General features: G+C 42.8%; 1 protein-coding gene across 5 annotated transcripts; it reads left to right on the top strand.

Moving 5' to 3' along the window:
• On the top strand, positions 1-27,877 carry herc4 (HECT and RLD domain containing E3 ubiquitin protein ligase 4). Of its 5 annotated transcripts, none has more exons than XM_071379799.1 (25): positions 1-20; positions 6,278-6,339; positions 6,432-6,717; positions 6,859-7,018; positions 7,273-7,349; positions 11,100-11,321; positions 11,415-11,506; positions 16,984-17,114; positions 17,384-17,544; positions 17,650-17,726; positions 17,998-18,125; positions 18,271-18,330; positions 18,604-18,715; positions 18,975-19,164; positions 22,126-22,298; positions 22,515-22,634; positions 22,762-22,860; positions 23,084-23,251; positions 23,449-23,592; positions 23,818-23,984; positions 25,768-25,834; positions 25,964-26,046; positions 26,278-26,461; positions 26,543-26,645; positions 26,758-27,877. In XM_071379799.1, exons 3-25 carry the CDS (start codon positions 6,492-6,494, stop codon positions 26,964-26,966), a joined length of 3,153 nt encoding a protein of 1,050 aa, XP_071235900.1. In that variant the 5' UTR covers positions 1-20; positions 6,278-6,339; positions 6,432-6,491; the 3' UTR covers positions 26,967-27,877. The 5 variants fall into 5 exon arrangements, with proteins under 5 accessions (XP_071235900.1, XP_071235899.1, XP_071235898.1 ...); XM_071379798.1 differs by lacking the exon at positions 1-20 and adding an exon at positions 4,454-4,732 and having other exon boundaries at positions 6,253-6,339; XM_071379797.1 differs by lacking the exon at positions 1-20 and adding an exon at positions 4,454-4,732.
• Positions 27,878-27,942: the final 65 nt, after the last annotated feature.

The following is a 27,942-nucleotide window of genomic DNA, read 5'->3' on the forward strand; positions in this document are numbered from 1 at the left end:
CATTGTTTTACAAGTCACAAGTAAGTCTCATGTCTTAGCACTCAAGTCCCAAGTCAAGACAGGCAAGTTCGAGTCAAGTCAAGACCAACAAGTCTCAAGTCCTAAACTTTGAGTTTTGAGTCCTAACAAGTCATAATGTGCTCTTCCCCAAATGTAATACCATTTAATATTTTTAACAAGAGTAATAGGTAGTATATTACATTTACGCAAATCATGAATGCTTTTAAAAATATATTTATTACTTTCCAAATAAACTTTATAGTTCCATGGAAATATATGGGTAGCCATAAGAAAGACCCCCCCCCCCCCCCCAATAGCGATCGAGGATCGCTATGGGGCGCAATCTAGCGATGTAGGCTTGTACACAAGTGCCCAACCTTAACACACACACACACACACTGCGTGTGTGGTTACAGTAGGCTAACATATGTCAATGGCTTTAGGAACAGCAGTAACCTCAGGCAGGATTTAGGCTATGCTACACTAGCAAAGTTATGAATGATATAGCTGTCAGCTATATTAGCCACGACTTACCGTTCTTTGTGCAGCTTAAAATGTCGAACAAAGTTGGAAGTTGTTGCGCCTCCGTCTGTCATTTTCTTCCCGCATGTTTTGCAAGTTGCAATCGCTTTTTTGTTGATACAGCGTAGTCTTTATATCCGAAAATAATAATTTTGGGTATCATCTTTCCAAGGGCTCCATCTGAATTCACCCTTCCGATGTTCCTCTGCACTGTCACGCGCAACTTTTTCTCAGCTGGCACAATTTGATTGGCTGCTGTCCGATTCAAATTGTAATCCATTAAATGATGAGTTGATGCGCTGCACACTTTTTTTAATAGCATCAATTTTAATATTTGGGCTTGGGGAGGGTATCAAGTCAGTTCGAGTCAAAAGGCTCAAGTCCAAGTTAAGTCACGAGTCATTGGTGTTAAAGTCAAAGTCGAGTTGCAAGTCATCATATTTGTCATGTGACTCAAGTCCACACCTCTGCTTTCTACCACTTAAAATTTCACTCAGCCTATTGAGTCCACTGGTCTAACTCACACAGAACTACCCTACGCCTTGACCTCTTTCTCCCCTCTCTCTCCAGATGAAATCCTGCAACTAGTGAGGCCTGGCCACCTGCCCGCTCAAGCCCATCACATCCTCCCTTCTCCAGACCATCTCTGGAGAACTTATCCCATTCCTCACTTCCCTCATCAACTCATCCCTGACCACTGGCTTCATCCCCTCTGACTTCAAAATGGCCCAAGTCGCTCCTCTCCTCAAGAAACCAACACTCGACTCATCTGACATCACAAACTATAGACCTGTATCCCTTCTTTCTTTTTTTCCCAAAACACTTGAGCGTGCTATCTATGATCAACTTTCTCATTATCTCCCTCAGAACAATCTTCTTGACCCTAACTATCAGGCTTCAAGATGGGTGACTCATCCGAGACTGCTCTTCTCTGTGTCATGGAGGCTCTCCGCACTACCAAAGCTGACTTTTTCTCTTCTGTTCTGACCCTCCTAGATCTCTCCGCTGCCTTCGACACCGTGAACCATCAGATCCTCCTCCCTCTCACGGCTGGGTGCTTTAGGCTCTGCACACTCTTACATTGCATCCTACATTTCATCCTAACTGGCAGACCGCTCCTAGTTCAACTACTGTTCTCCTTCCCCCCTTCTGACACCCAAGTGGGGACACACATCTCTGCATGCCTGGAGGATATCTCAACTTGGATGTTGGCCCACCACCTCAAGCTCAACCTCGACAAGAGGGAGCTGCTCTTCCTCCCGGGGGAAGGCCTACCCGCTCAAAGACCTCTCTATCACGGTTGACAACTCCACAGTGCCACCCTCCCAGAGTGCAAAGAATCTTTGTGTGATCCTGGACAAGACCCTGTCGTTCTCTGCAAACATCAAAGCAGTGACTCACTCCTGCAGGTTCATGCTCTACAACATCTGTGAGCACGACCCTACCTCACACAGGAAGCGGCGCAGATCCTATTCCAGACACTTGTCCTTTCCCATCTGGACTACTGCAACTCGCTGTTGGCTGGGCTCCACGCTTGTGCCATCAAACCCATGCAACTTATTCAGAACGCTACAGCCCACTATGCTTACACCCCAACCCGAGCACTCCGTTCTGCCACCTCAGGTCTCTTGGCCCTCCCACCCCTACAGGAGGGCAGCTCCCACTCAGTCCAGTCCAATCTCTTCTCTGTCCTGGCACCCCAATGGTGGAACCAGCTTCCCCTTGAAGCTATGACAGCAAAGTCCCTGCCCATCTTCTGAAAACATCTGAAACCCTTCCTCTTCAGACAGTATCTTATATAATCCTCCTCCTCACCTCGAGGAAAACCTCAACCAGCACTTGCACTTGACCCCCCTCTACTGATAGCTACTTTATTTATGAAAAAATGTACTTTCTATCCCTGTGATATGTGGTTGTCATCTTAAGATGAATGCACTAACTGTAAAATGAGCGACTGCTAAATTACTGAAATGTAAATGTAAATCTTCTACCCAGTCTAAGGTTGTTTGCAGATGGTGAATGGGCAAGACAAATGATTTAAGTGCCTTTGAATGGGGTTATGGTATTAGGTGCCAGGCGCACCGGTTTGAGTGTGTCAAGAATTGCAACGCTGCTCAACAGTTTCCCATGTGTATCAAGAATGGTCCACCACCCAAAGGACATTTAGACAACTTGACACAACTGTGAGAAGCATTGGAGAAAGCTTTCGACACCTTGTGGAGTCCATGCCCAACTATTTTCAGGCTGTTCTGAGGCCAAAAGGGGGTGCAACTCAATATTAGGAATGTGTTCCTAATGTTTTGTACACTCAGTGTAGCTGCTCAGTGTAGAGGAAAGAAAATATGTGCCAAGTGTGGAGGGGAACATGATTACAGCGACTGTGGGAACAATGTGAAGGCTAAGTGTTGTAATTGTGGGGGGGAACACAGTGCAGCATTTGGTAGATGCCAGGTGCAGAGAGAGGCAAGAGAAGCCCAGAGATATAGAATCAATCATGATGTCTCATTTGCAGAGGCTGTAAGACAGATTGCTGCCACTACTAGGTGGACTGGTGGAGCTACTATGGCTGCTCCCGTAGTAAGAGGACCTACTGTCAGAACTGGTGCTTCTGCTAGTCCTGACATGGTTTCGAGGTCTGTTCAGAAATCATGCTGTGTCAAAGGACGCTTTGATAGTAAATAAAATGGACTTAGTAGCTTTCATTGGAAAGGTTATTAACACGACTCAGATTGTGGAAAGCAGAAATGACAGGTTGACTATTATTGTGCATACGGCAACAGAGTTGCATTATTTTTTAAATGCTGAATAATCCTAAAGAAGAAGAACAAACCTGACCTTAGACCAGCTAATGGATCAATGTCAAGGTGGACAAGGAGGTTAATTCGCGAGATCCATTTGTACTATCAAGGACTGTGAAGAGAGCAGTGGGAAAGGTGGATTCAATCATGGTGACTAGAAGCGGCCTTGTTTTGGTTAATTGTGTAGATGAAAAACAGAAGACGCGTGCAATGGATCTGGCAAAATTGCCCACATTGGAAGTAACCTGTGTTGATCTTCGAAGAAGGGCAGCTGCCAAAGGAGTTAAAGTATGTCTGGAGTGTCGAAAATCCCAGGAGTGACCGGTATGGTAAATGGAAAGAAGGAGAAAAGCCTATCGATACTATTACTGGTTGAGGAGACAACCTGCACATGTGAAGCTTGGATATGTGAGGTATGCGGTGAGAGCATTTGTGTCCAAACAACTACAGTCTGGGAATTGCAAAAGATATGGCCACGTGTCAAATGTTTGCAGATGGAGGAAGTATGTTATTGAATAAACTGTGAATGTAAAATGTTGCAACTGTGGTGGGGATCATACTCCGGACTTCCTTGAGTGCCCTGTTAGGGTGAAAGAGGTTGAGGTGTCAAAGATCAGGGATGCACAGCAGATCCCCTATGTGGAGGTGGTGAAGCGAGTCAAAGGGTCAAGAGGCCACAGTGCTGAAGAAGATATGATGATGGATGCACTATGATCTGGATACACTCATTGTGAAGAAGGTGGATTTTGTAGCATTTATAGCCACAGTTATTAATTGTACTGCACAAGTGTCCAAGAATTCCAAGAAGTTGGGCATCACTATATCTGCAGCCGATACGTTTTTGGGGCTCCAAGACTTTTTCACTGCAAGGTCTCCTGTCGCCAGAAAACGTCCCGCCCTCACAGGATCCTTCTGAGCCTGTCTAGGGATCTGATTAGAATTTAGTATTTTAACAGAAAAGAAAGTTGATTTTGTTTAGTTAAAATGTATTTTTGATAGTTTGTATGAATATTTTTTACGCTGCATACATTTTTTATTTTTTGGATCTTTATCATCCACCCGCACATTAGGTGGCGGAACGCACATCATTATACCAGAGAAGAAGAAGAGGGTGGCTTTGTCGTCACATCCAGTTTCTAAAAACTCTAGAACGTTACAGTCTTTGACTACGGTATGTTCGAGTGCTTTTCTTCTGTGTATATGACACGGCATATAAAGCTACAGTCATTAATATGACAGTGCATTGCAAACGATTTTGGTATGTGGCGCCAGCAGTTGCCTGATCTCAATGACTATCTACAATTTACACCTTCCGAGCAAGTCTGGTCATCGAAATTTAGCTAATACAAGAAAAACATTTCAGACCTCTCGTCCGTGCCAGCGTTTGCCACCATTGCATTGGCTAGCAACAGGTAAGCAGAATCCATTTGCGGCACATAGGCGGGGTTTGTCCATATTTAGGCAACTAGTGTGGGTTAACTGCTAGTTATCCATATAACTTACCTGTGAAGGTCTGTCTTGATTAATAGCCAGTTAGAATGCAGGCGCTGCATGCTGACAACTGAACGGTGGATAGCTGTAGCTAGATGGCTAGCTAACGTTAACTAGCTAAAAATGTTAACTAACTAGCTAACTAGCTGACTTGTGTCGTGAAATAATAGTACAACCAGTATAATTGGAGGCATCATAATGTTCCCTTTTAGTTGGTAAGTTACCTCTGTACTTTGTGGAATGGCTTGTTTAATAACACTATTTCAAATTGTTTTGTTCCCCTGACACTTGCCCTAGAATATTTGTATAATTCCATGTTGTAGCAGATGTTTTAATGTCACATGCACAAGTAACGTTACAGTGAAATGCCTTTCTTGCAAACTCAACCCAATAATCAATAGCAATGTAATACTAGGGAAAAAAACACGAGAAATATGAAGAAGTCAATAAGTAAGTAAGCATACTATATACAGGGTCAGTTCCAATACAATATTTAAAATGTGCAGGGATACTGGAGTGATGGCGGTAGATATGTATAGGGGTAAGGTGACTAGGCAACAGGATATAGTATAAACAGAGTAGCAGCAGCTTGTGTGTAGTTTGTATAAATATATGTGCATGTTATGTGTGAGGGGGTAGGGCCCTGTTAGTGCAAAAAAAAATATATATATATATGTAATTCATTCATCCCCTTGATCTAATGGGTGACTCTATGGGGAAAACCACTTACTGCACCCATTTTTGGATTATGTTTAAGTACCAATGAGATACTCAACACGCACACCTGACAGAGGCATTCTAATTATAGTGGCTAGCTAGCTACTCTGTCAGAGAAGATTCCAGGCTATCACACTTGCAATGCCATGAAATAATTTAGCAAGTAGATAAACCTGGACTTATACTTGTGTAAACAACAGACACAACTGACACTTCAGTGACATTTTAACTGGTGTCTATCACATGTGAGATAAGAATCTAACTGCACTGCACTGCAGTAAAGATGTTCCAGGCCTTTCTAGGGGATACTAAGTACATTTTCGAGAATAACCGCACACCTCCAGCATTGTGAGGCCTTTTATATTCATATAAGTCACATACAACACTAGATAAACATCACACATTCATATAAGTTAACAATGAGACATCTTCGCTCATAAAAATACCTCATCAGATCATAAAATAGTGGGGCAGGGTGGGGCATTCATTCTTCTGGGGAAGTATCCTAAATGCGGGCCGTTACAGAAGTGAGTGAATTATAGGATTAGTAGGGTATTAATCAACCCCAGATAAAAAAAAATGGAGGTATCCTCACTGTCATGATTCAAGGGTTAATTTAGTGCACTGCACAGGATGATGTCACACAAACATCGTACTCTGGAATGCTGTTCTGTGGTCATTCAATCTGTTGTGTAATGTGACAGTATTTACAAGACTATTTCAGTCTGTTCTGGTGCTTTCCATCACAGATTCCCCAGCCACAGATGGCCCAAGTGTACACAACTTGATATCAGGACTTCTTTGCCACAACGTATGTATTTTTGGATGTTGACAATTTTGTGCTCAGTAACCGACCTCATGTCATTTATTTGACTCTTAGCTATTTCTCTCACCCTTTCACAGGGACTGTAATCCTGTTGACCTGGTCCACACCAGGAGTGGGGCTAGAGGGGAGCGTTGGCAATGCTGTGTTGGGGAAATGCTTCCTTCGGTCAGCTAGGTTTGGGCGGGATTGATGAGGAGATTGTGGTGGAGCCCCGGAAATGTGATTTCTTTCATGGGAAGCAGGTGTGCGATATCGGATGTGGCCGACGGCACACCACATTTCTACTGGGAGACGGGACTGTGTACACCTGTGGCTGCAATGACATTGGGCAGCTGGGGCACGAGAAGTCTCGAAAGAAACCAGGTAAGTGTTGCATGTTCCCCTTACTCTAATTAACCCATAATGGGTCAGCCCTTGTCTAACGCCGTGTTTGGTTGAAAACTATCTTTAGATTAACTGGTAAATCGATGTGTTAAACCATATCATGCTTTGTGTTCCCCATAGAGCAGGTTGTGGCACTAGATGCACAGAACATTGTGGCAGTGTCATGTGGGGAGGCCCATACACTCGCACTGAATGACAAAGGACAAGTGTTTGCATGGGGCTTGGCCACAGATGGACAGCTGGGCCTTATAAACTTTGAAGATTGTGTACGTGTGCCCAGGTGAATAAAATAATACTTTAAAGTTCTCAGGAAGTTAAAACATAATCCTGTTCATAAATGATATGCGTACAACTCAACGTGTATGAACATGACCCCATTTGTACCGATACTTTTGCATTGTGGTATTTAAAAAAAAAAAAAAACTAAAAAACTAAATAAAAGTGATTTGTGACGTGCCTGACATGTAGTGGAGATATATTCTACAACAGCACAACGATTACTTTACTTTAATTGACTTTTTTTCCCCCCCTCAGAAACATCAAGAGTTTATCAGATGTAGAAATTGCTCAGGTAGCCTGTGGATATCGGCACTCCCATGCTCTGTCTAGAGGTAAGGGGGGCATTCGAATAGTCCTTTAAGGCAAAGGAAAGTTCCTAATGCCTTTGGTGACTTGGAAGTTTGACGGGTAGCAAGGAAAAATGAAATGACGCTCGATCAGTCCTTACCTACTTCCCTTTGCCAAGGATGCACAGGACTATCCTTTGACGATTTTTAGCAAAACTCGGCCTAAAGATAATTGTGGGAAATTCTCTGAAACGTTACTTGACACGATTCAATGCCACTAAATTATCATCGTTATGGTGAGTTTGTTCAATACATGTGGATAGATAAATAAAATGTTGCTTCATTCATGCTTTATATTTCAGTTTAGTGACATCAGAAAGTGGCAGAAAGCTGCCGCTTTCAAGGAGTGGGACTCTAACCCGGAAGCTTATAAGAAATCCCGCTATGCACTCTGACGAACCATCAAACAGGCAAAGCGTCAATACAGGACTAAGATCGAGTTGTACTACACCGGCTCTGACGCTTGTCGGATGTGGCAGGGCCTGCAAACCATTAGACTACGAAGGGAAGCACGGCCGAGAGCTGCCCAGTGATACGAGCCTACCGGACGAGCTAAACTACTTCTATGCTCACTTCGAGGCAAATAACACTGAAACGTGCATGAGAGCACCAGCTGTACCGGAAGACTGTGATCACGCTCTCCGCAGCCGATATGATTAAGACCTTTAGACAGGTCAACATTCTCAAGGCACTTTCAACCTCTCCCTGTGCGAGTCTGTAATACCAACATGTTTTAAGCAGACCACCATAGTGCCTGTGCCCAAGAACACTAAGGTAACCTGCGTAAATGACTACTGACCCGTAGCACTTAGTTGGAAGTCGGAAGTTTACATACACTTAGGTTGGAGTCATTAACTCGTTTTTCAACCACTCCACAAATTTCTTGTTAACAAACTATAGTTTTGGCAAGTCAGTTAGGACATCTACTTTGTGCATGACACAAGTAATTCTTCCAACAATTGTTAACAGACAGATTATTTCACTTATAATTCACTGTATCACAATTCCAGTGGGTCAGAAGTTTACATGCACTATGTTGACTGTGCCTTTAAACAGCTTGGAAAATTCCAGAAAATGATGTCATGGCTTTAGAAGCTCCTGATAGGCTAATTTACATAATTTTAGTCAATTGGAGGTGTACCTGTGTATGTATTTCAAGGCCTACCTTCAAACTCCGTGCCTCTGCTTGACATCATGGGAAAATCAAAATAAATCAGCCAAGATCTCAGAAAACAAATTGTAGACCTCCAAGTCTGGTTCATCCTTGGGTTCATCTGTACAAACAATAGTGCGCAAGTATAAACACCATGGGACCACGCAGCCGTCAGAACGCTCAGGACAAAGACGCGTTCTGTCTCCTAGAGATGAACGTAATTTGGTGCGAAAAGTGCAAATCAATCCCAGAACAACTGCAAAGGAACAAAAGCAAGCAAAGGTACAAAAGTATCTTTATCCACAGTAAAATGAGTCCTATATCGACATAACCTGAAAGGCCGCTCAGCAAGGAAGAAGCCACTGCTCCAAAACCGCCATAAAAAAGCCAGACTACGGTTTGCAACTGCACATGGGGACAAAGATCGTACTTTTTGGAGAAATGTCCTCTGGTCGAGTAAAACAAAAATAGAACTGTTTGGCCATAATGACCATCGTTATGTTTGGAGGAAAAAAGGGGGAGGCTTGCAAGTTGAAGGATACCATCCCAACCGTGAAGCATGGGGGTCGCAGCATCATGTTGTGGGGGTGCTTTGCTGCAGGAGGGACTGGTGCACTTCACAAAATAGATGGCATCATGAGGTAGGAAAGTGATGTGGATGTATTGAAGCAACATCTCAAGACATCAGTCAGGAAGTTCAAGCTTGGTCGCAAATGGGTCTTCCAAATGGACAATGACCCCAAGCATACTTCCAAAGTTGTTTCAAAATGGCTTAAGGACAACAAAGTCCAGGTATTGGAATGGCCATCAAAGCCCTGACCTCAATCCCATAGAATTTTTTGTGGCAGAACTGAAAAAGCGTGTGCGAGCAAGGAGGCCTACAAACCTGACTCCGTTACACCAGCTCTGTCAGGAAGAATGGACCAAAATTCACCAAACTTATTGTGGGAAGCTTGTGTAAGGCTACTTGAAAGTTGACCCAAGTTAAACAATTTAAAGGCAATGGTACCAAATACTAATTGAGTGTACGTAAACTTCTGACCCACTGGGAATGTGATGAAAGAAATAAAAGCTGAAAGAAATAATTCTCTCTACTATTATTCTGACATTTTCACATTCTTAAAATAGTGGGGATCCTAACTGACCTAAGACGGGGAATTTTTACTAGGATTAAATGTCAGGAATTGTGAAAAACTGAGTTTAAATGTTTTTGGCTAAGGTGTATGTAAACTTCCGACTTCAACTGTACATGCTACCTCAACTAACCGGTGCCCCCGCACATTGACTCTGTACCGGCACCCCCCTGCATATATTGCTATTTTTTTACTGCTTCTCTTTAATTACTTGTTACTTTTATTGCTTATCCGTATTTTTTTTATACCGCACTGTCGGTTAGGGGCTCGTAAAGTAAGCATTTCACTGTAAGGTCTACCTACACCTGTTGTATTCGGCGCATGTGACTAATAACATTTGATCAGAGCAAGGCATGAATGAGGATGGACAGATTAAATCAAACGCTATCCTCTTCTTGCTTTTCCTTAAACCGGGTGTGCACTACACAATTTTGGCCCCAATTTAGCAGTCCCAGACAAGTTTGAGATCGGAGACAAAATCCCAATGTTGTCTACTCGTGGCCGTCACCGACGCTCATGTAATGTGAGCGGCTCAGAGACGTAATCTGTGGGCTACCGATCTCATCTTTGAGCAGTCCCAGACGTCCCAATATTTTCAAATGTTTCATTTTATCGGCACAATCTGCAATGCTCTTGCAGTGTGAGATGTGCAACAACAAGTTTGGATGATCAGCAATAGTCAATCGGAGCTCGCCAGAAAAGAAGCCAGTGCGATGATCAAGTTCATCATCCAGAATGTGTAGATTTGAGAGAGCGCGTCGACTAGGCTTACTACTAGCATGCGTTTTGTACTCGCCAAAGTGTCAAATTGTTACAGCTCTGACGTTCACAAGCAATGTTATTAAATTCAAAATGTTGGCTAGATACAGTATTTCAACGCTGTATGACAAACTCTTTCCAGTTAGACATTCACGCTTAAGGCTGCTTTGAGCTACATCTGGTTATAGCTACGTAAAATGTTATCACATCATTGTTTTGGCGAGACAGCGTGGTACGGAGAATCCTCGCGACCTAGTCAAGAGTCTTGAACTGTTGTGACCTCTGTCTGTGCCACATTGTTTAGTGTGAGCGACACGACAGGAAAAATAGTTGTTTTTAATGGGAGAGGCTCAGTGATATATTTATTTACTTATTTTTGAAAGTCGTGTATACCCGGCTTTAGTGACTATCCCTCCCATCTTTACCTTAAACTCTGACATTTTCAAACGAGGTCAAGGTAAAGTCACTAGGAAAGGGGAAATAATAGACATCTCAGAAACAATCCAAATACACCCAAGGACTTCAAACACAACTAACTTGAATTTCCCCCCGGGGACAATAGACTACTCCAGATTATGCATTCACTTTCTGTCTGGTTTGATTTTACTTAAACAGGGAATTTGCTGAACGATTTGCTTAATTAGGTTTCCCATCTTATATTAAATACTTCAAATGTGTTCCCTTGTTTAGGAGGCCAAGTCTATTCATGGGGACAAAACCGATACGGACAACTAGGGCTGGGAGTAGCTGGACAAGGCATCTCTACTCCCCAAGTCATCCAGTCTTTACAGGGGATTCCCTTCATCCAGATCTCAGCAGGTGGTGCTCACAGCTTTGCCCTCACATTCTCAGGGGCCGTCTTTGGCTGGGGGCGCAACAAGTTTGGGCAACTCGGCCTCAATGACAACAATGGTAAGACTGACTGAGCAACTTTCCTGTGAATCACTGTTAATCTGTTTTGAAAAGAAGCCAGAAGAAATAACATTAAACCAAATAATATTTCAGATCGGTATTATCCAGCCCTGCTCAAGTCCCTCAGGTCACAGAGGGTTATCTACATCTGCTGTGGGGAGGACCACACTGCCGCACTTACAAAGGTAGCTTCCTCTTACACAGGGAGGTAATAGCTGTATGTAGTAGTAATACTCTAAGTATAACTATACTTCAGAAAGTATTCATACCCCTTGACTTATTCCACATTTTGTTGTTACAGCCTGAATTCAAAATGGATGATTGTTTTTTTTCTTCTCACCCATCTAGATACAATACCCCATAACGACGAAGTGAAAACATGTTTTATAAAGTTTTGCATATTTTATTGAAAATTAAATACAGAAATATCTCATTTACAAACAGTACCAGTCAAGTTTGGACACACCTACTCATTTCAGGGTTTTTATTTATTTGTACTATTTTCTACATTGTAGGATAATAGTGAAGACATCAAAACTATGAAATAACACCTATGGAGATTCTTCAAAGTAGCCACCCTGTGCCTTGATGACAGCTTTGCACACTTTTGGCATTCTCTCAATCAGCTTCATGAGGTAGTCACCTGTAATGCATTTCAATTAACAGGTGTGCCTTCTTAAAAGTTAATTTGTGGAATTTCTTTCCTTAATGCGTTTGAGCCAATCAGTTGTGTTACAAGGTAGGGGTGGTATACAGAAGATGGCCCTATTTGGTAAAAGACCAAGTCCATACTATGGCAAGAACAGCTCAAATAAGCAAAGAGAAATGACATTCCATCATTACTTTGAGACATGAAGGGCCGTCAATCCAGAACATTTCAATAACTTTAAACGTTTCTTCAAGTGCAGTTGCAAAAATCATCAAGCGCTATGATGAAACTGACTCTCATGAGGGCTGCCACAGGAAAGGAAGACCCAGAGTTAACTCTGCTGCAGAGGATAAGTTCATTAGTTACCAGCCTCAGAAATTGCAGCCCAAATAAATGCTTCACAGAGTTCAAGTAGCAGACACATCTCAACATCAACTGTTCAGAGAAGACTGCGTGAATCAGGCCTTCATGGTTGAATTGCTGCAAAGAAACCACTACTAAAGGACACATAAGAAGAGACTTGTTTAGGCCAAGAAACACGAGCAATGGACATTAGACCGGTGGAAACCTGTCCTTTGGTCTGAGTCCAAATTAGAGATTTTTGGTTCCAACCGCCATGTCTTTGTGAGACGCAGAGTAGGTGAACGGGTGATCTCCGCATGTGGTTCCCACCGTGAAGCATGGAGGAGGTGTGGGGGTGCTTTGCTGGTGACACTGTCAGTGATTTATTTAGAATTCAAGGCACGCTTAACCAGCATGGCTACCACAGCAATACGCCATCCCATCTGGTTTGCGCTTAGTCGGACTATCATTTGTTTTTCAACAGGACAATGACCCAACACACCTCCAGGCTGTGTAACGGCTATTTGACCAAGACGGCGAGTGATGGAGTGCTGCATCAGATGACCTGGCCTCCACAATCATCTGACCTCAACCCAATTTAGATGGGTTGGGATGAGTTGGACCGCGGAGTGAAGGAAAAGTAGCCAACAAGTGCTCGGCATATGTCGGAACTCCTGCAAGACTGTTGGAGAAGCATTCCAGATGAAGTTGGTTGAGAGAATGCCAGGAGTGTGCAAAGCTGTCATCAAGGCAAAAGGTGGCTACTTTGGAGAATGTAAAATCTCAAATATATATTGATTTGTTTAACACTTTTTTTTTTTAAGGTTACTACATGATTCCATGTGTTATTTTCAAAGTTTTGATGTCTTCACTATTATTCCACAATGTAAAACTAAAAACCCTTGAATGAGTAGGTGTGTCCAAACTTTGGACTTTTACTGTACGTTTTCACAACCCTTTGCTATGACACTCCAAATTGAGCTCATTTGCATTAAATTTCCTTTGATCATCCTTGAGATGTCACTACAACTTGGTTGGAGTCCACCCAGCAGCTTTGCAGTTCTTTACACACTCAAACCAGTGCGCCTGGTACCTACTACTATACCCCATTCAAATGCACTTGCATACAGGCACACATACACAATCCATGGCTCAATCGTCTGAAGTTGTCCCAAATCTCTGATTTGAAGTGGATTTAACAAGTGAGAAGGGATCATAGCTTTCACCCAGATTTACCTGGTCAGTCTGTCATGAAAAGAGTAGGTGTTCCCAATGGTTTGTACACAGTGTATATCTGGGGAAGGATATTAAACAAATTCTAGTGTTGATTAAGACATTGAAAAAATATGGAAATACCCAGACTCTCCCTGGAGGTAACCAATAACCCAATGACAACTCTGACAGAACTATGGAGTTCCTTGGCTGGGATGGGAGAACCTGCCAGAAAGACAAGTCTTTACAGCACTTCACCAATCTGGGCTTTATGGGAGGGTGGCCAGACGGAAGCCACTCCTTTAGAAAAAGGCACATGACCGCACGCCTGGAGTTTGAAAAAAGGCATGTGAAAGACTGAGCTCATAAGGCTAAATATTCTGTGGTCTTATTAGACAAAAATATAACTATTTAGTCTGAATACAAAGCACTATGTCTGGAGAAAACCAGGCACAGCTCATCAACCGTCTAACACCATACCTACCGTGAAGCATGGTGGTAGCAGCATCATGCTATGAGGATGCTTTTCAGTGGCAGGGACTGGGAGACTGGTAAGGATAGAGGGAACAATGAATGGAGCCAAATATAGGCAAATCCTTGATGAGAACCTGCTTCAGAGTGCAAACGACCTTAGACTGGGGCCAAGATTATGTTCCAACAGGACAATGACCCCAAGCATACAGCCAAAGCAACGCTGAAATGGCTTTAGAACAAGAATGTCCCTGAGTGGCCCAGAAAAAGCCCAGACTTGAATCCCATTAAATCTGTGGAAAGACTTGAAGATGGCTGTTCACTGTCGCTCCCCATCTAACTTAGCAGATTTTCTCAAGCTCTGTAAGGAAGAATGGGAGAAAATCCCCAAATCCAGATGTGCAAAGCTGATAGACATACACAAGACGACTCAAACCTGTAATCGCCGACAAAGGTGCTTTTACAAAGTGTTGACTCGAGTGTGAATACTTATGTAAATTAGATATTTCTGTCTTTAATTTTCAATAACTTGCCAAAAATATCGAACATATTTTCACTTTGTCATTATGGGGTATTGTGTGTCAATGGGTGAGGGGAATAAAATATATTTAATCCCTTTTGAATTCAGGCTGTAACACAACAAAATGTGGAATAAGTAGAGGGGTATGAATACTTTCTGAAGGCACTGTACATTGTTATTTCATTCATACTGAACAAAAATATAAATGCAACATGCAGCAATTTCAAAGATTTTCTGAGTTAGTTCATATAAGGAGATCAGTCAATTGAAATAAATTCATTAGGCCCTAATCTATGGATTTCACATGACTGGGAATACAGATATGCATATGTTGGTCACAGATACACTATCTATACAAAAGGATGTGGATACCCCTTCAAATGAGTGAATTCAGCTATTTCAGCCACACCCGTTGCTGACAGGTGTTTAAAATCGAGCACACATTCATGCAATTTCCATAGACAAACATTGGCAGTAGAATGGCCTTACTTGAAGAGCTCTGACTTTCAACGTGGCACCATCATAGGATGCCACCTGTCCAACAAGTCAGTTTGTCAAATTTCTGCCCTGCTAGAGCTTCCCCGGTCAACTGTAAGTGCAGTATTGTGAAGTGGAAACGTCTAGGAGTAACAACGGCTCAGCCGTGAAGTGGTAGCTCACACAAGCTCACAGAACGGGACAGCTGAAGTGCGTAGCGCTTAAAAATAGTCTGCTCGGTTGCAACACTCACTACCGAGTTCAAAACTGCCTCTGGAAGCAACGTCAGCACAATAACTGTTCATCAGGAGCTTCATGAAATGTGTTTCCATGGCCGAGCAGCCGCACAAGCCTAAGATCACCATGCGCAATGCTAAGAATTGGCTGGAGTGGTGTAAAGCTTGCCGCCATTGGACTCTGGAGTGATGAATCACGCTTCACTATCTGGCAGTCCGACGGACTAATCTGGTTTTGGCGGATGCTAGGAGAACGCTCCCTGCCCGACTGCATAGTGCCAACTAACGTTTGGTTAAGGAGCAATAATGGTTCGGGCGAGGCCCCTTAGTTCCAATGAAGGGAAATCTTAACGCTACAGCATACAATGACATTCTAGACGATTCTGTGCTTCCAACTTTGTGGCAACAGTTTGGGGAAGGCCCTTTTCCTGTTTCAGTATGACAATGCCCCCGTGCACAATGCGAGGTCCATACAGTAATGGTTTGTCGAGATCGGTGTGGAAGAACTTGACTGGCCTGCACAGAGCCCTGACCTCTATCCCATCGAACACCTTTGGGATGAATTGGAACGCTGACTCCGAACCAGGCCTAATCGCCCAACATCAGTGCCCAACCTCACTAATGCTAGTGGCTGAATGGAAGCAAGTCCCCGCAGCAATGTTCCAACATCTAGTAGAAAGCCTTCTCAGAAGAGTGGAGGCTGTTATGCAGCAAAGGGGTGAACAACACCATATGAATTCCCATGATTTTGGAATGAGATGTTCGACGAGCAGGTGTCCACATACTTTTGGTCATGTAGTGTACCTTAAAGAAAAGTTAGGGGCGTGGATCAGAACACCAGTCAGTATCTGGTGTGACCACTATTTGCCTCATGCAGCGCGACCATCTCCTTCGCATAGATGTGATCAGGCTGTTGATTGTGGAATGTTGTCCCACTCTTTAATGGCTGTGCGAAGTTGCTGGATTTTGGCGGGAACTGGAACACTCTGTCGTATACACGTCGATCCACAGCATCCCAAACATGCTCAATGGATAACATCTGAGTATGCTGGCCATGGAAGAACTGGGTCATTTTCAGCTTCCAGGAATTGTGTACAGATTCTTGCGACATGGGGCAGTGCATCATTATGCTGAAACCTGAGGTGATGGTGGCAGATGGATGGCACGATAATGGGCCTCAGGATCTCGTCACAGTATCTCTGTGCATTCAAATTGCCATAAATAAAATGCAATTGTGTTCGTTGTCTGTAGGTTATGCCTGCCCATACCATAACCCCACCGTCACCACGGGACACTCTGTTCACAACGTTGACATCAGCAAACTGCTCGCCCACAAGACGCCATACACATGGTCTGCTATTGTGAGGCCAGTTGGACACACTGCCAAATACTGCGGCTTATGGTAGAGAAATAAACATTTCATTCTCTGGCAACAGCTCTGGTGGACATTCCTGCAGTCAGCATTCCAATTGCACACTCCTTCAACTTGAGACATCTGTGGTGTTGTGACAACTGCACATTTCAGTGGGCTTTGATTGTCCCCTGCACAAGGTGCACCTTTGTAATGATCATGCTGTTTTAATCAGCTTCTTGATATGCCACACCTGCTTTGTGTGTATGGAACATTTCTGGTATCTTTTATTTTAGCTCATGAATAATGGGACCAACACATTACATGTTGCATTTATATTTTTGTTTAGTGTACATTCTGAAACCCCTTTCACCTCTTAAGATTTTGTTTTGTTTCTTTCATAGGAAGGAGGTGTGTTTACATTTGGAGCAGGAGGGTATGGCCAGCTTGGACATAACACTACAAACCATGAGATCAACCCCAGGAAGGTGTTTGAGCTCATGGGAAATGTAGTCACACAGATATCCTGTGGAAGGTACAGCACACTGTCTGCTGCGCTATCTCTGCTTTCAAATGTGGCACTGGTCTGTTTTAGAATACACAAAGCAGATTCACCAAGTCTATAGTCTCCAGAATGATTTTGAAAATCATGTGTAGCGTGAGGGATATACATGTATCTGAAACCTATGGTATCTGGGGGAGACAAGTATTTGGGCTGACATTTCAAAGTTCCTAAAAACACTAACATCATAGAAAACATGGTGTCTTGAGAAACATTTGTGATATTTGGTATATCCTTTCAAGACAGCACACTCTGGCCTTCATCCCCTCCTCTGGAAAGATGGATTCATTTGGGCTGGGAGGGAACGGGCAGCTCGGTACACGCTCCACATCCAACAGGAACAGCCCTGCCCCAGTCAAAGGCCCCTGGGTGGCCTACAACGGCCCGACGCCCACAAACACAGGTTAGTACAGGCGCCCTCAGACGGGTTCCACAGGTAAACACTTCAAGTTTCTGCATCTGATTTGAATCTTTGATTCAGAAGACTGATCATAACTTTATATTCCAGACATGGAGCAGGGCTGCTGTGTTAAGAGGATCTATGCTGGAGGGGACCAGAGCTTTGCCCACTATTACACGCCCCAGGTCATTTTCATACCCCACCAGCTCTAATTTATCAGAGTCCTCATAACTAAGGTTCTGCGCTAACAAATGTTGAATTTATATTTATTTTTCCATGAGAGAAATTTATACATGAAGTGTTGCCAATCCTATTTGGGGATTTTGGTGATACAGTTTGTAAACATGTCAGACTTCACGTGCTGAAAACATGTCAATGCTTACCGTTTACATGTTCATGATAGTGAAATGGTTTACTTTTTATAATTAAGTCATTTAATACAATTTATTCTGCTAGAACCCTCTGGTGCCTGACGACATCAGAATACCAGATCCCAGAAGACACATATGCACCTTATCTGCTGAACTCACTCAGAGATGGCTGAACCATTATACACACGGAAGACTCCCACAAGAGATTTCCAAGTAAAATCCTCACTTCTCAAAATACGCTCATAAAAAAGAATTAGCTATAGTATGGATGAACAGTGCTTTTTTTTTTTGTCAGAGCTAGATTGTGTATCTGCATGAGCCTGTGTTGAACACTGTTTTTCTTTTACTTTTCTTGTAGCGAGATTGATCTGGTGTTTTCCTCTGCAAGTTGCCTCAATGGAAGCTTTCTGGCTGGGAGGTAATATCAATTACACTTCTCTTTTGAAAATGTTACTGAAAGTATTGAAATAATAAAAAAAAAAAAATAAAAATTGAAGAAGAAACAAACTTAGTGGGAAAGGAGGATATCTAGTCAATTGTACAACTGTCTGCCTTCAACTGAAACGGACGATCAGTCTGCATGTTCATTGAAGATTTCTGAAGTGTCAACATTTACTCTACATTTACGCTTTTGCTATGTTCTATTGTCATTGATAAATGTTTTACAGAAGGGAATCTCTGTTTTGTGTAGCCATCCAGATCACTACAACACAAGCAGTAAATGCTCAGGGGTGGACGTGATCATGGCTCGCCTCTTGTTTCACAGAGTCGTTCAACATGACTATCCAGAAATTGCACAGCAGGTGACTTGTACATGGCTGAGAGTAATTTGATTTTTGAAGTATGGTTTACCAAAAATATTCGTCCTCGTGTTATGACATTTGTTGACGCTTTAGCATGTAGGGTATTCCAATTAGTGGTGCAAATAAAGGGAGTCGCTATATTATAAGTCTGGCTGGCTAAAATGACAGTTATCCACTTAACTACAATAGATGTATGTTTGCTACCCGTCTGTATGAATTATTATAGCATTAAACATTACACTGTGTTCTCATCTGTCAGATTGCAGCCAGTCTGGAAAAGAACCTGATTCCCAGACTAAGCAGCTCCCCTCCAGACATCGAGGCGCTGAGACTCTACCTCACCCTGCCAGAGTGTCCTCTCTTCAGCGACCCAAACACATACGTGACTCTGGCCATCCCTTTTGCCAAGGCACTCATCAGTCTGAAAGAGGCTCCACTGAAGGTGCTCGGTAAGTAGCTACAGTTGAAGTCGGAAGTTTACATACAGTCGTGGCCAAAAGTTGAGAATGACACAAATATTGATTTCCACAAAGTTTGCTGCTTCAGTGTCTTCAGATATTTTTGTCAGATGTTACTATGGAATACTGACGTATAATTACAAGCATTTCATAAGTGTCAAAGGCTTTTATTGACAATTACATGAAGTTGATGCAGAGAGTCAATATTTGCAGTGTTGACCCTTTTTCAAGACCTCTGCAATCCGCCCTGGCATGCTGTCAATTAACTTCTGGGCCACATCCTGACTGATGGCAGCCCATTCTTGCATAATCAATGCTTAGAGTTTGTCAGAATTTGTGGTTTTTTGTTTGTCCACCCGCCTCTTGAGGATTGACCACAAGTTCTCAATGGGATTACGGTCTGGGGAGTTTCCTGGCCATGGACCCAAAATATCAATGTTTTGTTCCCCGAGCCACTTAGTTATCACTTTTGCCTTATGGCAAGGTGCTCCATCATGCTAGAAAAGGCATTGTTCGTCATTAAACTGTTCCTGGATGGTTGGGAGAAGTTGCTCTCGGAGGATGTGTTGGTACCATTCTTTATTCATGGCTGTGTTCTTAGGCAAAATTGTGAGTGAGCCCACTCCCTTGGATGAGAAGTAACCCCACACATGAATGGTCTCAGGATGCTTTACTGTTGGCATGACACAGAACTGATGTCTTCTCCGGACAAGCTTTTTTCCGGATGCCCCAAACAATCGGAAAGGGGATTCATCAGAGAAAATGACTTTACCCCAGTCCTCAGCTGATTGACAGAGGAAGAACAATGATTCCAAGCACCACCCTCCTTTTGAAGCTTCCAGTCTGTTGTTCGAACTCAATCAGCATGACAGAGTGATCTCCAACCTTGTCCTCGTCAACACTCACACCTGTGTTAACGAGAGAATCACTGACATGTCAGCTGGTCCTTTTGTGACACGGCTGAAATGCAGTAGAAATGTTTTTTGGGGATTCAGTTCATTTTCATGGCAAAGAGGGACTTTGCAATTAATTGCAATTCATCTTAATAACATTCTGGAGTATATGCAAATTGCCATCATACAAACTGAGGCAGCAGATTTTGTGTAAATGTATATTTGTGTCATTCTCTCAACTTTTGGCCACGACTGTACATTTAAACTCAGTTTTTCACAATTCCTATAATTTAATCCTTGTAAAAATTCCCTGTCTTAGGTCAGTTAGGATCACCACTTTATTTTAAGAATGTGAAATGTCAGAATAATAGTAGAGAATTATATATTTCAACTTAATTTTTTTCATCACATTCCCAGTGGGTCAGAAGTTTACATACACTCAATATTTGGTAGCATTGCCTTTTAAATTGTTTAACTTGGGTCAAACGTTTAGGGTAGCCTTCCACAAGCTTCCCACAATAAGTTGGGTGAATTTTGGCCCATTCCTCATGACAGAGCTGGTGTAACGGAGTCGGGTTTGTAGGCCTTGCTCGCACAGAGCAAGGCCAAATGTTCTATAGGATTGAGGTCAGGGCTTTGTGATGGGCACTCCAATATCTTGACTTTGTTGTCCTTAAGCGATTTTGCCACAACTTTGGAAGTATGCTTGGGGTCATTGTCCATTTGGAAGACCCATTTGTAACCAAGCTTTAACTTCCTGACTGATGTCTTGAGATGTTGCTTCAATATATCCACATAATTTTCCTGCCTAATGATGCCATCTATTTTGGGAAGTGCACCAGTCCCTCCTGCAGCAAAGCACCCCCACAACATGATGCTGCCACCCCAGTGCTTCACGGTTGGGATGGTGTTCTTCGGTTTGCAAGTCTCCCCCTTTTTCTTCCAAACATAATGATGGTCATTATGGCCAAACAGTTCTATTTTTGTTTCATCAGACCAGAGGACATTTCTCCAAAAAGTACAATCTTTGTCCCCATGTGCAGTTGCAAACCGTAGTCTGGCTTTTTTATGGCGGTTTTGGAGCAGTGGCTTCTTCCTTGCTGAGCGGCCTTTCAGGTCATGTCGATATAGGACTCGTTTTACTGTGGATATAGATACTTTTGTGCCTGTTTCCTCCAGCATCTTCACAAGGTCCTTTGCTGCTGTTCTGGGATTGATTTGCACTTTTCGCGCCAAAGTACGTTCATCTCTAGGAGACAGAACGCGCCTCCTTCCTGAGCGGTATGATGGCTGCGTGGTCCCACGGTGTTTATACTTGCATACTATTGTTTGTACAGATGAACGTGGTACCTTCAGGCGTTTGGAAATTGCTCCCAAGGATGAACTAGACTTGTAGACGTCTACAATTCTTCTTTCTGAGGTCTTGGCTGATTTCTTTTGATTTTCCCATGATGTCAAGCAAAGAGGCACTGGGTTTGAAGGTAGGCCTTGAAATACATCCACAGGTACACCTCCAATTGACTCAAATGATGTCAATTAGCCTATCAGAAGCTTCTAAAGCCATGACATCATTTTCTGGAATTTTCCACGCTGTTTAAAGGCACAGTCAACTTAGTGTATGTAAACTTCTGACCCACTGGAATTGTGATACAGTGAATTATAAGTAAAATAATCTGTCTGTAAATAATTGTTGGGAAAATTACTTGTGTCATGCACACAATGTCCTAACCGACTTGCCAAAACTATAGTTTGTTAACAAGAAATTTTGGAGTGGTTGAAAAACGAGTTTTAATGACTCCAACCGAAGTGTATGTTAACTTCCGACTTCCAACTGTATGTTCTGTGAACATAGTGGAGCAGCAAACTGTTCAGAGAGATTAAGTCTGGGTATTTAAGTGAAGTATTAGCATGTTTTGGTATTTTGAGTGATTTTTCAACATATTGATTTCAGTCAGTGTTTTTATAGATTCTACTATGTGGTCAGGTAAACCTCTTAGTTTATTCCATTTTTGCATCCAAATTGTCTCAAGTCTCTTTGCTTTGCTCTGTACTGATCCAGGTAACTGGTGGTCCCAATTCGAAGCCCCAGTCTTCCAGAGGCTAGTGGAGCTGTATAAGGTGGTGGTGGTGTACCTGCTGAAGATGCACAAGGTGGGAGTCCCCCACTCAGAGCAGAGGGTCTTCACCTGCTTCCTGGACACGGCACTCAAGCTCCTGGAGATCCTACACGCTGTGAGTGTTCATACACAAGTCACATATGCCAGATTCACTTTATGGGGCCGAGCTGTATGGCGTGATTCAAGCAGTACTGTAGAAGAGCAGTCTTTCTCACATTACTCCTAGTTATAGACGGAAACATTTATGGTTTAAAAATTATTATTTTTTATTATAAGCTTTTCATTGAAATGCCTCAGGGTTAACATTTATTTTATTTTATTGATCTCCTAGGTGAACGAACGAGCCGGACATATTATACAGTACGACAAATTCTACATTCACGAGTTGGATGACCTGATAGACATCCGAAACGACTACATCACATGGATTCAACAGCAGATGTACTCTATGGTGAGTTAAGGAACTTCAATACGATCCCTGAATGCACAATTTGTATTGAGAACCCATGGAATCTCGTCGTCTTTTACAAATGCTGTCATTAATATCCGACCCTAAGCTATTGCTTCTGTCCCCTTAGGCTCATGACAGTGCGGTCACCCTCTGTAAGTACCCCTTCGTGTTTGATGCCCAGGCAAAGACCACCCTGCTTCAGACTGATGCTGTTATTCAAATGCAGGTAAGGATGAGTGACTCATTCGTTTTTTACACGTTGAACAAAATAATTAATTGTGTGACAATTTCCATGATTTATCTTGTAGTTGCACCATGACGGTTGAGCTCTCTTTAAAAATGTGTCTTATGCTTGCTTGTTTAGGTTTTCAAGCACCTTGAGATTTTTCTGTATAATGAAAAGCGCTGTAGCGGTTGAATCGATTTAGAATTATTTCTGGCGTCATTAGATGGCAGTGGACCAGGCGCAGCGACAGAACTTCAGCTCCATGTTCCTTCCCGTGGTGGAGTCTGTTAACCCCTGCCTCATCCTCATTGTGAGGAGGGAGAACATCGTCGGGGACACCATGGAGGTCCTCAGGAAGTCCAAGAACGTCGACTACAAGAAACCTCTGAAGGTTAACCTGTTTACCCTCTGTCATCACACCTGGGTTGTATTCATTAGGGCAACAATAAGCATCTCTTATCCTGAAGTCCCCCCCCCGTTTTCTTCCGTTGCCGAACACAACCCTGAACCTGAATTGGTCAGATCAGACTGTTGAGACTGCTGTCCTGGATGTACGCTGGAGTTGATGGTTATGTCCTTGCAATGCAGGTGATCTTTGTTGGAGAAGAGGCGGTCGATGCAGGGGGTGTGCGGAAGGAGTTCTTCCTTCTCATCATGAGAGAGCTTCTGGACCCCAAATACGGCATGTTCCGATACTACGAGGAGTCCAGGCTGATCTGGTTTGCAAACAAGGTACACTGTTCTATTGATACATTTCACTTTTGTTTCATTCCAGTGAAATGTGTTGTTGTCTACGCATTGTTGTGTCAGTTCAGAAAACTCTAGCTTTACGTTGTAACTTTGTCAAGGTATTCCCAGTAGTGTTATTTTGTTGTATTCTGTTAAATCTGAAGTACTGGTATGCTTGGACACCATCCTGGTTGCATTTCCTCACTCTATGGACCATGTTCCTCTCAGACGTTTGAGGACATTGACCTGTTCCAACTCATCGGGGTCATCTGTGGGCTGGCCATCTACAACCTCACCATCGTGGACCTCCACTTCCCAGTGGCCCTGTACAAGAAGCTGCTGAAGAGGAACCCCACGTTGGATGATCTTAAGGAGCTGATGCCTGATGTGGGGAGGTCAGTTTAGGGGTCAAGCACCTCGGGTTTCCCTTAAGCACTAATGTGGATGCACGGTCTGCTTATTGCTTTCATGATGCAATATAATGTAAATGGTTGTGGAAGATTCTTGAGCATCAGAGGATATGAGAAGGTTGACATAACATCTCCAATGCAGCAAATTATATCGTTTCAAAAAAGTTTATTCCAAATTATACACTGAGAATACCCAACATTAGTATTGAATTGCAATTGGACCCGCCCCTCTTTGCCCTCAGAATAGCCTCAATTCATCAGGGCATGGACTATACAAGGTGTCAAAAGCATTTCATCCCACAGTTGTTAGGTTGGCCGGATGTCCTCCTTCTTGATATACACGGGAAACTGGAAAAACCCAGCAGTGTTGCAGTTCTTGACACAAACTGGTGCCCCTGGTACCTACTTTCATACCCTATTTAAAGGGACTTTAAATATTTTGTCTTTCCTATTCACCCTCTGAGTGGCACACATACACAATCCCTGTCTAGATTGTCTCAAGCTTTAAAAATCCTTTACCCTGTCTCCTCCCCTTCATCTACACTGATTTGAAGTGGATTTAACAAATGACTCTAAGGGATCGTAGCTTTCACCTAGAATCAACTGGTCATTCTATGTCATGGAAAGAGCAGGTGTCCTTAATGTTTTGTATACTTAGTGTACAGTGCTTTCGGAAAGTATTCAGACCTCTTGACTTTTTACACATTTTGTTACATTACAGCTTTATTCTAAAATGTATTAAATAAATGTTTCCCCTCATCAATTTTCACACAATACCCCATAAAGCGAAAACAAGCTTTTAAATACCTTTTTTTCCCTCTTCATAAGTATTCAGACCATTTGCTATGAGACTCAAAATTGAGCTCAGGTGCATCCTGTTTCCATTGATCATCCTTGATGTTTCTATAACTTGATTGGAGTCCACATGACAACCCGCTTAGAGTTTGCCAAAATGCACCTGAGGGACTCCGACCATAAAAAACAAGATTCTCTGGTCTTATGAAACTACGATTGAATTCTTTGGCCTGAATTCCAAGCGTCACGTCTGGAGGAAACCTGGCACCATCCCTACGGCAAAGTATAGTGGTGGCAGCATCATGCTGTGGGGATGTTTTTCAGCGGCAGGGACTGGGAGACTAGTTAGGATCGAGGAAAGATCCTTAATGAAAACCTGCTCCAGAGCGCTCAGGACCTCAGACTGGGGGCGAAGGTTCACCTTCCAACAGGACAACAACCCTAAGCACACAGCCAAGACAACACAGGAGTGGCTCCAGGGCAAGTCTCTGAATATCCTTGAGTGGCCCAGCTGGAGCCCGGACTTGAACCCGACCGAACATCTCTTGAGAAACCTGAAAATAGCTGTGCAGAGACACTCCCCATCCAACCTGACAGAGCTTAAGAGGATCTGCAGAGAAGAATGGGAGAAACTCCCCAAATACAGGTGTGCCAAGCTTGTAGCATCATATCCAAGAAGACTTGAGGCTGCAAAAGGTGCTACAACAAAGTAGTGAGTAAAGTGTCTGAATACTTATTTAATTGTGATATTTCCATTTTTTATTTTGTATACATTGGCAAAAATGTCTACAAACCTGTTTTTGCTTTATCATTATGGGGTATTGTGTGTTGATTCAGTAGAAAAAAACAATCACTTTTAGAATAAGGCTGTAACGTAACGAAATGTGGAAAACGTCAAGGGGTCTGCATACTTTCCGACTGCACTGTGGGCTGTAGTATGAGCAATTTCCCCCTTTTTTTCACTGAAAACCAGGAGTCTGCAGCAGTTACTAGACTACACAGAGAATGATGTTGAAGACACATTCTGCTTGAACTTCACAGTAAGTTTCAACATTTTTACATCAATGTACTTTAGCTAGCTGAATCTCTTGTCTAGAGATAGCAAAGGGGTGACGACATGTGCAAGGCTTACTAGGAGAAGTCAATGTTATTTGTCCAACTTGTTTCAGGTTACAGTGGAAAACTTTGGCGCCACAGAGGTCTTGGAACTGGTTCCAAATGGCATGGATATCTGTGTTGACAACTCAAACAGGTACTTTTACAGAGTATTCCAAGTTCTTCTAATTGAACCTCTACTTAGCGACAAAGTCGGGCTGAATGTTCAGTGGATTGATTTGATTAAAAGTTTTTGAACAAATGTATAGTTATGTAACAAAATGGTGCTTAATCGTATGTCTTGTCTGAGTGTCGAAACATATGTAGAGAGCCTCTGAGTGTCTGCTGATGCGTTTCTGAGTATTATTTTTCATGGTGTTCCCCTCAGGCCTGAGTTTGTCTCTGCATACGTGGACTACATCTTCAATAAATCAGTGGCCGCGCTTTTCGAGTCCTTTTTCGCAGGCTTCCACAAAGTGTGTGGTGGCAAAGTCCTGGAGCTGTTCCAGCCCAACGAACTGCAGGCCATGGTCATTGGCAACACCAACTACGATTGGAAAGAGCTTGAAAAGGTACAGAGGTGTCACCATTCGCTTGAATGATCTCAATTGGTCTTGGAGTGGTACAGTGATGGAATTTGTTTCTTTCACCAGAGCACTGAGTATAAAGGAGAGTATTGGGCTGAAAATCCAACCATCAAGTTCTTCTGGGAGGTGTTCCACGATCTCTCTTTGGAGAAGAAGAAGCTCTTTCTCTGTAAGGCACTATTTGAAAGCATTCAGACTGTCATGTCACAATGCCATGCTAGCAGGGGCTATTTACTGCTTAAATGCTTTTGGCACTGAAGTAATGTGTATTGTATTTTCAGTGTTTCTCACAGGAAGTGACCGCATTCCCATCCTGGGCATGAAAAGCCTGAAGCTGGTGATCCAACCCACGGGAGGCGGGGAACACTACCTGCCCGTTGCACACACCTGCTTCAACCTATTGGACCTGCCCAAATACAGCAGCCGGGAGACGCTCCAAAACAAGCTTCTCCAAGCCATAGATCACAATCAAGGTTTCAACCTGGCCTAACGAATGGCACACAGACAATGCCTAGCTCCACCCAGACTGTCACATGCACACGTCTTTGCCCCGTCAACTGACTCGATTCGTGCTTTAAGACTGCAGCACTGTCACCGGCGTGAAATGGAACAGACTAAGCAGCGTTTGCAGGTGGGCAAATGGTTATGCAAGAGGCTTGAGGGCTTTCTATTTCAAGGCCAATCTTTGCTTTGAAATTTCAGCATCATTTACAATTTCACACGTCACAATATTGAAGACCCAGTTGAGTTCAAATTCAATTCATATTGTTTGATATTTCTCTTGTAGATTAGCTTTTACCCGTGTTTGGATATAAACCTGTCTAAATAGGCCAAAGTTCTGGTATAAAATCTTTGAGCTCAGCTGGCACAAGATAGCACTTGTTCATGAATTAAATGAATCTTCTACTTTGGCAATTTCTACCATGAATAGAAATGAATCTACCATGGTAAAAACATGGTATGAATGTGAGCATTTGATGTTGCGTGGATGTTCTTGGCTGTAAGCCTTAACTAGACAAATAAAAAATAAAACATTACAGCCATTGGTATTGTGTGTATGACCAAGTGTATATGAATTTTGGCTTCAACTGTTAGAATGCTGCTCTAAATAAAACATTGCATTTTTGTGGATATTATAGGCTAGTACCAACATGAGTTTTGTTTATCAATTTAATTCCTCTAAAATGTGTATTGCGATAACACTTCGGTGCTTTATAATTACTTCCCTAACATTACACTAAACTGTAGATAACGCTCATGTTATACATCACTTAATGGATTTCTATTCCATGTGTATGTGGCATTGGGGAAAGTATGATTGAATGTATACTGAAAAATAACACAACATGTAAAGTGTTGGTCCCATGTTTCATGAGCTGAAATAAAATTTCCCAGAAGTTTTCCATGCGCACAAAAAGCTTATTTCTCCTTTCGCAAGATAATCCAACCACCTGGCCGATGTGGCA

Source organism: Salvelinus alpinus, chromosome 32 (genome assembly GCF_045679555.1).
Source record: "Salvelinus alpinus chromosome 32, SLU_Salpinus.1, whole genome shotgun sequence".
Taxonomy (NCBI): Eukaryota; Metazoa; Chordata; class Actinopteri; order Salmoniformes; family Salmonidae; genus Salvelinus; species Salvelinus alpinus.

Excerpts from the sequence above, each read along its gene's own strand:
- herc4 (XM_071379799.1), top strand. The coding sequence starts at position 6,492 with ATGCTGTGTTGGGGAAATGCTTCCTTCGGTCAGCTAGGTTTGGGCGGG. Across the intron at positions 18,716-18,974 it reads ATCCAGAAATTGCACAGCAG|ATTGCAGCCAGTCTGGAAAA; the intron begins GTGACTTGTACA and ends CTCATCTGTCAG. Across the intron at positions 26,047-26,277 it reads TGTGTTGACAACTCAAACAG|GCCTGAGTTTGTCTCTGCAT; the intron begins GTACTTTTACAG and ends TGTTCCCCTCAG.